At 34.8% G+C, this 14887-nt stretch overlaps 1 protein-coding gene across 1 annotated transcript; it reads left to right on the top strand.

The window, feature by feature from the left end:
• Positions 1 to 1343: 1343 nt before the first annotated feature.
• cfap99 (cilia and flagella associated protein 99) lies at positions 1344 to 12979 on the top strand. The gene is made up of 15 exons (XM_030126033.1): positions 1344 to 1850; positions 5366 to 5510; positions 5599 to 5693; positions 5785 to 5891; positions 5969 to 6146; positions 7173 to 7253; positions 9071 to 9139; positions 9258 to 9347; positions 9443 to 9528; positions 10742 to 10946; positions 11135 to 11276; positions 11347 to 11498; positions 11580 to 11785; positions 11891 to 12074; positions 12219 to 12979. The coding sequence occupies exons 1-15, from the start codon at positions 1737 to 1739 to the stop codon at positions 12324 to 12326; spliced, it is 1962 nt and encodes a 653-aa protein (XP_029981893.1). The 5' UTR covers positions 1344 to 1736; the 3' UTR covers positions 12327 to 12979.
• The last annotated feature ends 1908 nt before the right edge of the window (positions 12980 to 14887 follow it).

Genomic DNA, 14887 nt, shown 5'->3' with positions numbered 1-14887 from the left:
AAATCAGTTCTATACTGAATATCACCCAAAAAAGCTCTAAATACCAGACAATGCCAGACTACATGTGGTAGTGGTCTAATTGCAGCCTTACAGAAGTTTGATAAAATGTAATGTAATTTTAAATTTTGCGGAAAAATATGAAAATGGCAATAAAAGCAATCTCAGGGGAAAATGTGGGTAAGTCTTATCACAATTAACATATTTTTTCTTTGAAATTTTGGGCATCAAACTCTTGATTACACACCCCACCTGCTCCCAGGTCAGCTCCATTCTTACCTCAGTGTGATAATAAGCCCAGTCTTTAGTGCAATTGTCTGCAGTTGCCTATGGTGAAAATGTCTTAAAATGAAAATGAAAATGTTAAAATTCAAAATATTATAGAATATCATGCAGTAGTGCTTTTAAACATGGTTGGGTCGTATTTTGATATTACATTTGTTTTCTGTATTTTTAGTAATTTTATTAGGAGGGATATAAATATTACAAATATTGAGGGTGATGTCTCCTGTCACCTTCCACTGAAATGAAAAGAATGAAAAGGTGTGTGAGGTACAACAAATGATGTAAAGATTATGTCTGATGATTTATCCGAAGACAAAGTGAAATAGCTGAATTTTTTAAATCTCAACTAATGAAATGCTGAAAGGCTATGGGTGGGCAATACAAATAAACAGAATTTTGTACTCTTATTATAATGACTAAAATGGATAAAGTGGAGTAGTCTTGCTGTCAGTTAAGCCATTTCAACCAAAACCTGTTTGTTTTTCATCCTCAGAGAGTTAACAAAGTTTGTCCTGGAATTGTAGATTATTAGACTTTCACATGAAGATTTCTAGTAGACAGATCATTGTTTAAGAGAAGATTTCTAAGTTTGATAATTAAAATCATCTGTATTTCCTATTGAAAACAATATTTTCAGTCAGAATCTATAGCTGCACAATGCAAAACAATGCATTTGTTCACATGCCCACAAATATCAGATTATATTAATCAGATTAAGTCAGAAAATCAGATGCATTGTGAGAATACTAAAACCCCTGTTTGCATGTGATTTAGTTAGTAATCAGCTTTTTCTGTGCTAACCTCTCAGAACACTGGAGTGAAGTTAGTCACCTTTTGGCAGTTACATCTGAAACATTCTGCTTCTAATTAATGGTATTAATCATGTTATAAATATGACCATGCTTCTTCTGTTTCCCTCAGGCATGATTGATCACGTTAATGGGTCCACATGAACAAATCTCAAAATTTCCCACAGCACATGAAGGCATCGTAAGGATTGCCCTACGTCACAATAGTCGACGTCGTTATTGTTATGGCAGCCAACAAAGGATCAGGATGTCACTGTTAATCTGCATCCGACGGATTAAAATCACGAATAATACATGTGATAAACAAAAACGTCGAAAACATAAACACGCACGTTTTAATTGTTAATTCTTCTATTTTGTTTGCCACAGTGGTCAGGTGTGCGGACTGGGACCGTGGGTTGGGACACATGTTTACGCCAGTGCGTTGCTAAGCAACCACTGAACCCGGCAACGGTTCGAGCTGTAAACAAGCAGGAAAATGACATGAGATGAACTTTACTGCACTTTAATTTAGCCTTTTTTCTATGAATGGACGGCTTTTTTTGTGTAGCATCACATCAAATCTAATCTAATCCATGCAGATGTATTCATAAGGCTATAGAACTATTGTTTTCTACGACCAAAGCTTCCTATAGATCGATAAAAATGGCTTCAAGTTATGGATCACTGGTAAAGGAGGCCATGGTTCTGCTCGATAAATTTACTGCAAGCAGATTGTGTTTAGATGACTTGGTGGAAGACGCTTCTAAAAGTCTGCAGGTAAGTGGAAATAGTTCATGACAATAAATATTCAGCACTCATCTTTATTTAACAGTGCGTATTATCAGCAAAATTTGTTAAGCAATGTGATGTTTTTAAAATACATTTTACTTCTCCATTAATATCTACGTTGCGTTTTATAGCTTTAGATATTTAAGGTTTATTTGAAGGGTTTTATCCGTGCAATGCAGCTACAGTGGCGGTTCCAGATTTTTTTTTTTTTTTAAATGAGGTGGTTAAAGAACACGCAGAGGTGTATTAACCCTTAAAGATCCAGAACTGCTTGTGTGGTGATTTACAATAAACTTTCCCTTTGTAAATTTTCTTTTATAATTTGTCACAATATATTCTCTGCATTTTCCATTTTTCAGTGAAAATCCAGTATTTTCCTATATTTAATTTATTGATTGTGTAGATGTTCATAAAAGCTCAGAGTTAAGTCAGAGGTCATTATATAAAAGAGCAAAAACTTAGAAAAATATACTTTTTTCACAATGTCAACTGAACAAAAAACACATCTACAACCACTGCCATGTGCCAAACTGCATGGGTTTGGCAATGAATCAATGTTGCAGAATAAGACCACATTCACTATGACTCTAAATGTCCAAATGGGTCAATTGTGATGACCATGAAAAAATGACAAACTGCATTTTACCGGAATTATTTCAATGCATTGATAGGATCAGTAGTTGAAAAGCTATTGAATATCAAATCAATTGCTGCTTTTAGTTGTTTAGATCTTTGGGGGTTAATAATGTGAGTGAATACCAGGTGATATACATATATATATATATATATATATATATATATATATATATATATATATATATATATATATATATATATATATATACATATATATATATATATATTTATATATATTTATATATATTTATATATATATATATATATGTTATGATATGCATTAATAGTCAACTAATATGCACTGAAATCATTACAAAGCTGTAAATATGTTTTTTAATCAAGTAACAATGAGAAGAGAATGACACAGCAACATCTTCAGAATTCTGAGCTTATAAATAATTCTCTGAACTATAAATAAACCAAGAATCAGTGGTCGTAGTTCTGTTACAAGCATCATAATACCTGATGATGTGGCCTTTCACCAAAAAGAACATTCCAACCATTTATATGATTGGTGCCATGTGTCACTAAATTACATCATCCTATCTCTTTATCTATTTTCTTTAAGGTCTCAGGTGGAGCCAGACAGACCAACAGATATTCAAAATCTTTTATTCCTTCAACTATCACACTTTTAAACTCTGACAGCAGCCATTTTAGTCATTTTATATGATTTTGTTTTTCTTTTTTTTGTGTCAGCAGAACCAATAGGGTCTTTTAGTCTTTTACTCTGCATTGGTATTTATTGATTATTTATTGTTGATAATTTAAATGCATTTATTCGTAGTTCCTTCCAATGATCTTGTATTTGTACACTGATTTATTTATATTTGTCACATTGCACTTTGGATGTGGGCTGATGTCTGTGGTAAGCTGAAAATGAATTGCCCGTATGGCATAAATAAAGTTTTCTGAATCAGAATCTGAATCTGAGACCAGTTTCATGCTCTTCCAGGTAGATTTCCCCCTGCATTTACTGCAGTTATAAAACTGTGCTTACAATTATGAAAATAAATTAAGATCTATGTAAATAAACAAGTCGTAATTACAACAAGCACTGAAGTTAAAGCCATCAAATTCCTGCCAGGCTTCAAATTTAGGTTTTAATTATGTCTATTTCAAAATATTCACATTTTGCTCATTTAAAAGTCACACATTATAGACAAAAATATATCCATTTTATGCAGAGCTGCAGTGAAACAATTACACACTGTGATTTTTTAAAGAGTGAAAGTAACAGTGCCAGGGAGGTGACTTGGGCTGTGTGTTTCTCGATGAGTAATGTAAATTTAGCTTCAATCTAAAGTCAATTAAAGGTATAAAAAGACCACGCCTAAGCAAAAAATGGCCTTTTATTCGGAAAATTAAGACACTGATTAATATATATCAGCACTAACAAGTTCTGTAACACTAACTCATGCAGTCAGTGGCTTTTCATTTCTTAAACATCCATTTGTTAGAAAGCATTAAGACTGGACAATGCTTAAATGATTACAAGTCTTACAGAAGAGGATTAGGGCCACTGGAAAAAAAATAAAAATAAAAATGAATGTCCAATGTATTTTTTTCAAATTATAATTATGAGAAAAAGTCAGAATTCTGACTTTAATCTCAGAATTCTAACTTTTTTCTCAGAATTCTGACTTTTTTCTCATAATAATAATAATTTTTTTAAAAATATTGGACTTTTATTTATTTTTTCCCAGTGGCCCTAATCCTCTTCTGTAGAATTCTGATCTTTTTTTTTTTTTTGAGAATAACAATTTTTTTTTTAAGAATGGATCTTGATTGTATTTTTTTCCCCAGTGGCCCTAATCCTCTTCTGTACAAGTCTAGACGGAAATATGTTGTGATATTTATAGTGACATTGCTTGAGCATCACATGGAATAAATGATGTCACTGTGAATATTTCCTTTAGTCAAAGCTAAAGGAGGTCCAGTAAAGAATTGTGTGTAGAATTTTATTTTTGTCCAGGCAGTATATATAATTTTCACTATCAGTGCAATTTATATATATATATATATATATATATATATATATATATATATATATATATATATATATATATATATATATATATATATATATATTATCATCTATTTTAGCTTGACTCCACATCAGGTTTGAAACTTTGTGACTATATGACATTAAAACACAAATAACTTATTGTCATATAGCTGAAGTTCATAACACGCACAGAAAAAAATGTGAAAAATCCTTCACACTTGCAAAATGTTATTTATTGTTATTGGTTTTGGCTGTGAAGTCTGGCCTTTTGAGCCATGTCAGGATTTTCCTTTAGGGATTCTGGAAGGCCAGGTTATTGGGTCGGAGTCCACTCTGAAGAAAATTTGTTGTTTTCCAGCAATAAACTTTGCATTTTTATCATATTTCTGTGTCAATATCATTGCAATATTTATACATTAGGTGTTTTTAGAGAGAACAGAGGATTCACAGCTTAGTTCTTTTGTTGTTGTTGCACTCAGAGAAAATAAAGGAAAATATTTGTAAGTTGATATTATTTTAAGAACAACACAAATTGCGCTTTTGGTGGCTATTACACTATACTACACTAAGTCAAATTTTCATACAGCTCTTAGTGATTAAGCATTTTCCAGTGAATCTAGGGTTTTAGAATAGTTTATTTAGTTTGTGAAGGAAGAGAATTTTATAATAAATAATAGTTCGTGACAGTAGTTCATTGTGGTTTTAACTGAAGCTGATAAATATGTAGTACCTCTGAGATATAGTGGAGTAATAAAATACCTCTAATTATTTAACAGTTTGAGTCGTTGAAAATTATTTCTTTGCTGTTAGTGACATGAAGCTGCTGCCATAACATTAAATGAACTCTTATTTGTTGCAGAGCATAGATGATGAGCACAAGAACTTTATTCTTGATGTTGTTTCTGGGTGTATTGAGCATAAGAAGCTGCTAGATGTTGTTATTGACCTTTTCTATGAGCACCATGGAAAGGGCCTATCCAGAGGTGATCACAGCCTGTATGTCGGTAAGGGATTTTCTACTGGTAAAATATATATATATATTTTTTATATGGATCAAATAAATGACCAGTCATTTTTAATATGTCTTTTCAGTCGTCTGCTACCTCATCACATTTGTCCTTGAGGACCTCGGACTTACGTGTTTTGGCGTCATTGTCAAATCTCTGGGCCTCAAGAAAGTGCACACAGTAAGTAACTTAACTTCCAGAGAAACAATCTGCAGTGAAACAGTAAGAATTTTGCATTTATATGTACTGTCTGCTTTGTGTTTGGCTGTAGTTCCTGAATTTCTTCTTTACAAATCTCATCACATATATACAAGAGAAGTGGAATACTATGTATGATGCTGCCTATGTAAAGAAACACTTGATTATTCCTCTGCTAAGGTAAAGAAATAAAATCTCATTTTAGGAGACGTATACGAAAATAAAGAAATAAAGGTGCGAGTTTTTTTGTCCTTCAGATGGCGCCCTGAGGTTGATCTCGTCATGGATCAACTTGCTGCTAAAGTATCTCACAGGCATCACGTGAAGAAAGCGCCCATGAAGACCACAGAGCCTCAGGAATTTGCTCTCACCAAACCAAAACCTCGACCCCTGCCGATGCCTGAACCCATTCCACAGCAGGAAAAACACAAACCAGTCAGTCTTATTTACAGTTACAGGGTGGGGAAGCAAAATTTACAATATTTTGAGGCAAGGATTGAAAGACAGTGTATGACCAGTTAGTTTATTGAAAGTCATGAGAATTTATTTGCCACAAGAAAATTGACATAATAGAAAATGTTTTTATTCTATGTGTCCTCCTTCTTTCTCTATAACTGCCTTCACACGCTTCCTGAAACTTGCGCAAGTGTTCCTCAAATATTCGGGTGACAACTTCTCCCTTTCTTCTTTAATAGTATCTTTAAGAAAGTCGACATTGCTGTGTGATGTTCTATTGGTAGCATGTTCTAAAACGCCCCAAATAGCATAATCCAGAGGGTTTAGATCTGGGCTAGAAGGCGGCCATAAACATGATTCCCAAAAATTGCTAAAGTTGGATTTGTTGCTGTTGTCAACAAGTGTTTTGGTGTTCTTGTGTAAGATTTTAACTTCAAATCATATTTTACTGCATTTCTAATGGTCTTGTTGTCTACCTCAAGTTCAATTGCCATTTTTCTCATGGATTTGGTTGGATCCTTTAGGATTTTGGATTTGAGAGCTTTGATAAAAGCTTTGGTACGTTTTTTGTCGCTTCCTCCACTTCCAGACTTTCTCGTAATAGTTTTGCTCATAGTCATTCTCTTCTTTACATTATAAACAGTCTTTATGGACACTCCAACTATTTTTGAAATCTCCTTTGGTGTGACGAGTGCATTCAGCAAATCACACACTCTCTGACGTTTGCTTTCCTGATTACTCATATGGGCAAAAGTTTCTGAAAAGGTATGGATAATAGTGTTAGGTATGATTATGACATCAATATATGTTTGGTTTCAAAACAATTGACGTAGTGCCTGCTGAGAAAAAACAACTAAATGTTCATTGTAAATTTTGCTTCCCCACCCTGTATACACTATCAAAACTATACTTTAACATATTTTCTTTTTTTCATCAGATGTCCTCGCAGAGATAAGGTCAATACATGTATTATTGAGGTATTACTCATAAGCTTTTATTTTACAGGTACCAAATAGCACCTACAAGAACCCCAAAGACATGCAGATCATAGCAGAAAACAAACAAAAGAACCATCACAAGGCCGAGGTATTGCAAAGCCTTGTTTTTGCCTTTGACACCAGGAAAAATTATATCTAAAAAGCTAAATATAATGTGTAATATAGTACATGTAATAGTACAGAAAGAAAACAAGTGTAATGGATTTATGTAGAAGTTGGGAATCAATTGCCAAGATATTTAACCCATAAAGACCCAAAGAGCCTGAACTAAAATATTTATTACCCGTTCATCCACTAATCCTATCAATACAAGTAAATATTTGCAGAAAAATACACTTTGTCATCTTTTCACGGTCATCAGATATGACCCATTTGGATGTTCAGAGGCTCCATAGTTACCGTGGAAATACTGTCATCTTCTACAACACTGATTCACCAGTAAAACCCGTGGAGTTGGATCAATGACAGTGGATGGAGACACATAGTTTATGCTCAGTTAATGATGTATTTTGTTGAAAAAGTCACGTTTTCTTCCTTTTTCTCTGTTTCTGATATGACAATCAACTTTAATCTGAGCTTTTATGAACATCTACATGATCAGTGAATTAAATATGGGAAAATACCTAACTGTCATTGAAAAAAAAGCAAAATACAGAGGACAATATTACAATAGATAGTGATGAATAACGTAAGAAAGGTTAAATAGAGAGGAAAAACTCATTTGGGAACTGACAGAAAAGTAGCGCTGGGTCTTTATGGGTTAAAAATATACTCTGTTGTGCAAAAGCCTTAGGGCCACCTTTAGTTTTTTTTTTGTTTTTTGCAGGGTTGAAATGAGCATACATGTTTATTTGTTATTCCCTTACAGGAGATATGTGCATAGCCTTAAAAGACACATAAAAACTGAACTAAATGTGTTGTAAAGGTTAAAGTCTCGATTTAGTGTGACCCCTGACCCCCTGAAAGAGCACAGTTAGAAACATCTGACGTGTTGGATGAAACCTGGTATAAAGCATCAGAAAATGAATGTAATAAATCTCATATTTTCTGAATAAAAGGTTTAAAGACATGTTAAGTGCAAAGGGGAGTCACACTAAATATGACCACTTTGGTTTATAGAAGCTGGTTTTTCCCTAAAGCTTTTATTTTTAATACTGTTCATACTTCACATATATCCAGATTGGATCTTAATAAAGAGACTGAGAATTGCATATGTGTGGTCATTAGAACTTTACTAAACCTCAAACCTAATGTTGGCCTGGAACTTTTGCACAGAACTGTAAATATTTAATCCAGTGTTTTTCAACCTTGAGGTCGGGACCCCACGTGGGGTCACCTGTAATTCAAATGGGGTCATCTGAAATTTCTAGTAATTAATAAATCTTTTTTTTCAATTACTAATGAAAAAAAGATATTGTGAGTTGAGAGAGACAATCACAATACATAAAACACATGACAAACTGTGAAGCTGAAACCGAAGCACTGTGGTACTGTTTATCTGTCAAGTGTTCAAGATGCTGCAGCTCTTTCATAATTCATAGTTTGAGTTATTGTTTGTTCAGTATTAATTGTCAGCCTTGTAAATCCAAGCTGGACTGACTGTACATATCCTGACCAAGGAAAATCAAATTCTCACTTTGTGCAGTAATCTACACCTGGCTTTTCTGCCTCCGTCCATAATAATATACATTATATAGACTAAATGTCATCTAAAATTAATGTTTATTTGCAACATAGTATAGCAAACTATTACATGATATAATATAATTAATTTTAGCAAAAAAAAAAAAAAAAGTCTCTGTTTTGGATGTCTGGGGTCACCAGAAATTTATGATGTTAAAATGGGGTCACAAGGCAAAAAAGGTTTGGAACCACTGATGTAATGCATCCTTACTTTCATTGCAGGAACTTCTTTATGAGGCAAATATGAAGCAGTTCAGATGTATGAACTCTCAAAAGTCAGAAAACTTCAAGGTATATGTTTCTGTACTGAACATGATCTTCCATCTAATGTCTGTACAAAATGTTCTCCTCATATTTGAGTATCTTATCTCATCTTATCAGTTGCATTTCTGCTGAACCTGTCCCACAGAAAGTGACTTCTCAGATTGAGGAAGACTTTGAATCGAAGCTCAAGTTCAACTCTTTCCTCTCTTCTAGACTCCCTTCCAGCACTAAAAAGGTGAGAGCTGCACATCACCCCCACCTCAGCTTATTAGTTTCAAGTATGACTTTGTGTCAATGATATATGTTCTCATATGTTTCTGATTCTGTTAGTCCACATGGCCTGTCAAGCTCAACAGTGCAGCCATCCTGCGACAGGGGGCGATATTTGACCGTCAGGTGGAGGAGGAGCTGCAGAGGTACAGGACAGCATTAATGTACTTTATGCACTGTTCAGCTGCAGAACTTTGGACACCCCTTGAAAAAAATACAATTTTTAAAATTTCTTTTTAATTAATGTTACGTCCCAGCTCCACTAGGGGTTAGAGCGAGTGAGGGGGTAACAAAAAAATAAACCAAGGTGGAAAATTGGATGGTTGTGTAAAGTAAAATTTATTGTAACTCAAACAGGTAATTTAACAAGTTACCAAAAAAACATAGTTTTTCCAAAACTGACAGCTAACAACAACACAAGACAGAGTTCACAAGAAACGAAACAATGCAAGAAATAACAATAATAACAACTGAAAAGTTGAAAAAATTACAAATACAGTGCTTTCAGGATATGAGGAATATTCACAACACCACCATCAACATTAATACATAGTTTTCATTTCATAAATTGCACAAACAAATTAAATAAAATAAAAAAAATTCAGGTGGACTTAAAAATATGTTTCACATCAGTATCCTGTTTTAGAATCTGTCATCTTTCAAGCTTCAACTTTTTTTTTTTTTTTTTTTTTTTTTTTTTTTTTTTAAGAGATATTAGATATTGAGTGGAATCCAGTCTTTCCTCTGCCTGTGCAGTGTTTCCTGTGCCACTGGCTGCAGTATAACCCCAAAGATGGCATGAAACCCTGCTCCTTTTTTTCTCTTTTCTACTCAGCTTCATCAGATGTTCCATTACATACTTATGATGAGGATGCAGTATATTTTTCTCCCACAGACTGTTTCTGAGAGTTTTCTTGGTCTTTCTGATCTCATATTAACCTCCATAGTTCCCCCCCAAATGCCAGTGACACCTCTTTCACACTGTGGAAACTGCAAAAGCTTTGAAACTGGCACCAGCTGACACTTCTTAATGACAATGATGACACACATAATGAACTGGTAAAGATCTGAGCTCGTAATAACCTAAAAAAAATTAATCCACACTTACGGTGCCTAAACCGTTACATGCAACACAATTATATATTTATTTATAATTTGTACATTTTTGTTAAATTAATGAAATCAAAAATAACATGTATTAACATTGTTGAAATATTGTAATTTATCCTCCAGAGTCTGTGGTTATATATTTTCGATTGAAAAATTATTGCTCTTTTTCAAGCGGTTCCAAAGTTTTTGCATGCAACACTATATACACTAATATAATAGTAATTTCAGTGTGTTTTGTGTGTGACAAAGAGTGGAGTGTCTTGTACAGGGGGCACAAGAGCCCTCCTCTTTCCTACAGTGGCAAAAGGAAATGCGTGAGAAGGACAAACTGGAAGAATTGGCGAAGATTGAGCGCAGGCGTCTGGAGGGACGCATCAGCTACGAGGAGGCAGCTATGGCGCGAACGCGAATCATGGAATGCAACCAGAAGGCTGCAAAGCTCAAGAAAGAAGAGGTGCGTGAAGATCATCTAACAACTGATAAGAAAAGGCATTTTCAGAAGATTTCACAGCATCTCAAAGCATGAAACCAGAAGCCTGCAGTGACAAAAGCATGTCTGTTCTCCACAGACATCCTTCAAAGATGGAATTTATGTGTTTGTGTGAAAAATGTATTTTCATGCTTGCTCTCTGTCCGTTACAGACAGCTGAAATAATGCGACGATATGCTGAGAAGAGGCTGAAAGAAGAAAAAGAGATGAGAGATTTGGTACAACAAGTGGCAGAAGGTCATAAGAATTCCAAATTTGCAAAAGAGAAGATACAAGCATTGAAGCGAAGTATAGGTAAGTGTATTTAATTTGTGATGAAATCCAAATTGTCTTATGTGAGCTAATGCTTCTTTATTCTTTTCAGTGAAAGAAGTCTCAGAGCAAAGTCAAGAACTCCTTCGCCAAGCATTAGAGGAAGCACAGGCAGAGCTCAGCAGAAGATTTGAAATTATCCGTGAAATCCACGCTCTTGAATCTGTTCCTCACATCAGACACAAGTATTTTGATGACACAGAGGTAAATGAAGAAGACGTGTCTCGTTTTTCACATATTTTCATGGATCCCTGTGTCCTTGTGAATCTATTGTCCATGTTTCAGACTGCAGGCCATGAGCTGCTGGGGGAGATGTCGCTGGCTGAGCTGAGAGAGCGTCTGGGGCTCTTGAAGGAAGCACAACAAATGGAGCAGCAGGAGAAATGGGAGCACATCCAGGAGGAGAAGCACAACAAGGAACAACTACTTTTACAGCAGCTGGACACCATCAACCTCCACAGGAAAGCACTGGCGCAGGCCGCTGCCAGCAGGTCAGGACAATGTTTTATACTCATTTGGACTTTGTACATGCAAAACACTGAAAAAACACACAAACATCACACGCATGGATCCATGATTGTTTTCTGATTTTGCAGGAAAGAGGAGAGGAAAGCCAAGCTGGCTTCACTGCAAACGGTGACTCAGGATGAGACAGTATTGGCTCTGCAGAAGAAACTCGAAGAGAAACAGCAAGAACGCCAAAGACTGAAGCAAATCAGAAATAACAAGGCCACAACGTCTGAACAGACACACACTGTTGAAAGTAGGACACACAGCAAAGTGAGTATGGAATGCATAACAAATACAGAGTGAGTTCTCACAGAAGGCGATTTGTAAGGTCTGGTTTTGTTACTGTTAGGAGTTCTCGTTCTCTCGGCAGTAAATAATATCTATGTGTGTCTCTTTATGTTTTTATTTTACCAGAAAAGCTCGGAGGAGGAAAGCTGGAAGGACCTGGAACGGAGTTTAGAGCGTCATATCCAGAAGGATGCTGCATATGTGGTTTCTCAGAGGGAAACACTAAAGACATAAATAGATTACTTTAAAAATAAAGGAGCAACATACCCAGTGTGCCTGTGAACATTTTAGATCATACATCAGACATACCTTTAACAAATTGTGTGTCTTCTTTATAGATCTGTTACATTCTTAAATAGAATTGATTTGCATGAAATTCATGAGTTTTCTGTTAAATTTGCATGTGTTTCCATTGGCTGTAAAACATTTTATACTTAAGTCTCAAACATAGTTGTGATTTGTGTTGGTGTAATGTATCTAAAACATCTACTCAAGAACTGTACAGACTGTTTTGTAGAAAATTCTTGTGACAAAGAAATGAAGTCAATTTTTGTCATGAATTTAAGTTAAAGCCATCGGGGCTGTCTTGTGGCAAACATCTAGCAGAATACACACGAGTCATGTGTTCAACAAATTTAATAAAGAAATAAAATCTATTCAGTTTAATGACAATAAAACTCAATTTTCTGAATAACAAGTAACAGAATAATTTAGAGCATCTGACATCAAAAAGCAATTTATTAACAACTATCGGGCCATTAATAGAATGTCACATTAAAGTAATATTATACTGTGTAGTATTTCAACAAACAATTGGAGATGGTCTAATAATTATTTCCAAAGTTGAATATAACCAATAATTCTGAGGTACCTTTATGTCACTTGATTTTTTTCTCTATATTTGACCATCCTTAAGTAGTTTATCACCATTTATATATTATCCTCTGCATATTGTTTTTTTCATTGGAAATCAGGTATTTTCCAACATTTAATTTACTAATCATGTAGATGTTCACAACAGCTCAAAGTAAAGTTGAGGATTATTATATCAAAAATACAGAAAACTGAAGAAAAAGTGACTTTTTTTTTTTTTAGCAAAATCTATCATTAACTGAACATAAACCAAGTGTCTCCATCCACTGTCATTGATCCAACTCCACAGTGTTTCCACGGTAACTACGGAGACTCTGAATGTCCAAATGGGTCATATCTGATGACCACGAAAAGACACATTTTACACCGATTATTTCACTCACTCACTCACTCAATTAATCAGTCGACTGATCGATTGATCAATCAATCAGTCTTTATTTATACAGCACTTTTCATACATTTTCATACATCATACATCACCCACCCCCAAGCACACATATACTTAAAAAGACTGACTGAGCACCAGAGGACCAGAAGTAAAAGAAGAGGCATTGTCTCAGGGACCCATCTGCACCAGGAGGCAGCCACCGACCCCGGCAACCAGGCTCCAGCAACACTGTGCTGCATCCCGACCACTGAGAGAGAGCCCACTGCCACCACATCGTGGCGGTAGCGACCCCCACCCACCAGAAAGGAGCAGACCCCAGTGAAGGAAGGCGCTACAACCACTGGAGTCCACAGCTGCCCCCCCGCACAGAAGGCCCCCTCTAATAAAACACTAGAGAATATAGATAAAAAACATTAAAAAGATTTAAAAAAAAAAAAAAAAAGCATTGATTAAAAGAATCTAAATGTAAGACATATATATATAAATAAAATATAAATATTAAACATTAAAATGATAAAACAGAGGCATTGGTTAAAAGAATCTAAATATAAGACATATATATAAAAATATGACATAACTACAAAGCATCAAATGGATAAAACAGAGGCATTAGTTAAAAGCCAAATTAACCCTTTCATGCATAGTGGTCACTACAGTAGACAGCATTTCTACAGCTGTTCTCTTGTATATTCATGGGTTTTGTTGTTTTAGTTCCATATCAGCCAACACAGTGGACACTTATGCACCATCCCATACACTCACATTCATACCATTTCTGTAACTTGGCTGCTCTTGGTCAACCTGATCTGTTTTAGTGTAAATCAATTGCTAATTATTAGACTGTAATTAATAGTTTTCTTTGTCAATTTTTTTATTTATTTTTTTACATTATCTCCATGAAGTGAGTAGTAACCAGTTTTCGAGTATGATGAAATATGAGAAAACATCAGATTAACTGCATGAAAAATGTTTTTATTTCATAGTTTTCACACAGTTTATCACTTTCTGATAATTGGTTTTAAATACATGTTTCTTTGCTTCAGACATTAAATGCATGGTGTCCAGCTGAGTGGACATTTTTGTAACTCCATGATAAATAGGGTAATAAAAAAATTTAAATCGCGTTGTTTTTTTCATGCCTAACGAGGAATAAAAACACTAAGGAAAAAAATCTTGACTAAGGTTCTTATAATTCATGCATGAAAGGGTTAAAGAGGTGGGTCTTCTGCCTGGTTTTAAGAATTTCTACATTCTCTGCAGCCCTGAGGTTCCCTGGCAGGCTGTTCCATAGGCGAGGAGCATAATGCTGAAAAGCTGCCTCACCATGAGTTTATGTGTTAGCTTTTGGAACAAGTAAAAGGCCAGTGCCAGAAGACCTCAGGGTCCACGAGGGTTCATATGATAAAAGCAAATCTAAAAGATAGGAAGGAGCAAGACCACTAAGACATTTAAAAACTATTAAAAGGACCTTAAAATCAATCCTGAAACATTTTAAAACTGGTCATCGTCAGCACTTGAGTGGCTGAATTCTGAA

Source organism: Sphaeramia orbicularis, chromosome 22, assembly GCF_902148855.1.
Source record: "Sphaeramia orbicularis chromosome 22, fSphaOr1.1, whole genome shotgun sequence".
Classification (NCBI taxonomy): domain Eukaryota; kingdom Metazoa; phylum Chordata; class Actinopteri; order Kurtiformes; family Apogonidae; genus Sphaeramia; species Sphaeramia orbicularis.
This window is presented reverse-complemented; position numbering and strand designations above follow the sequence as displayed.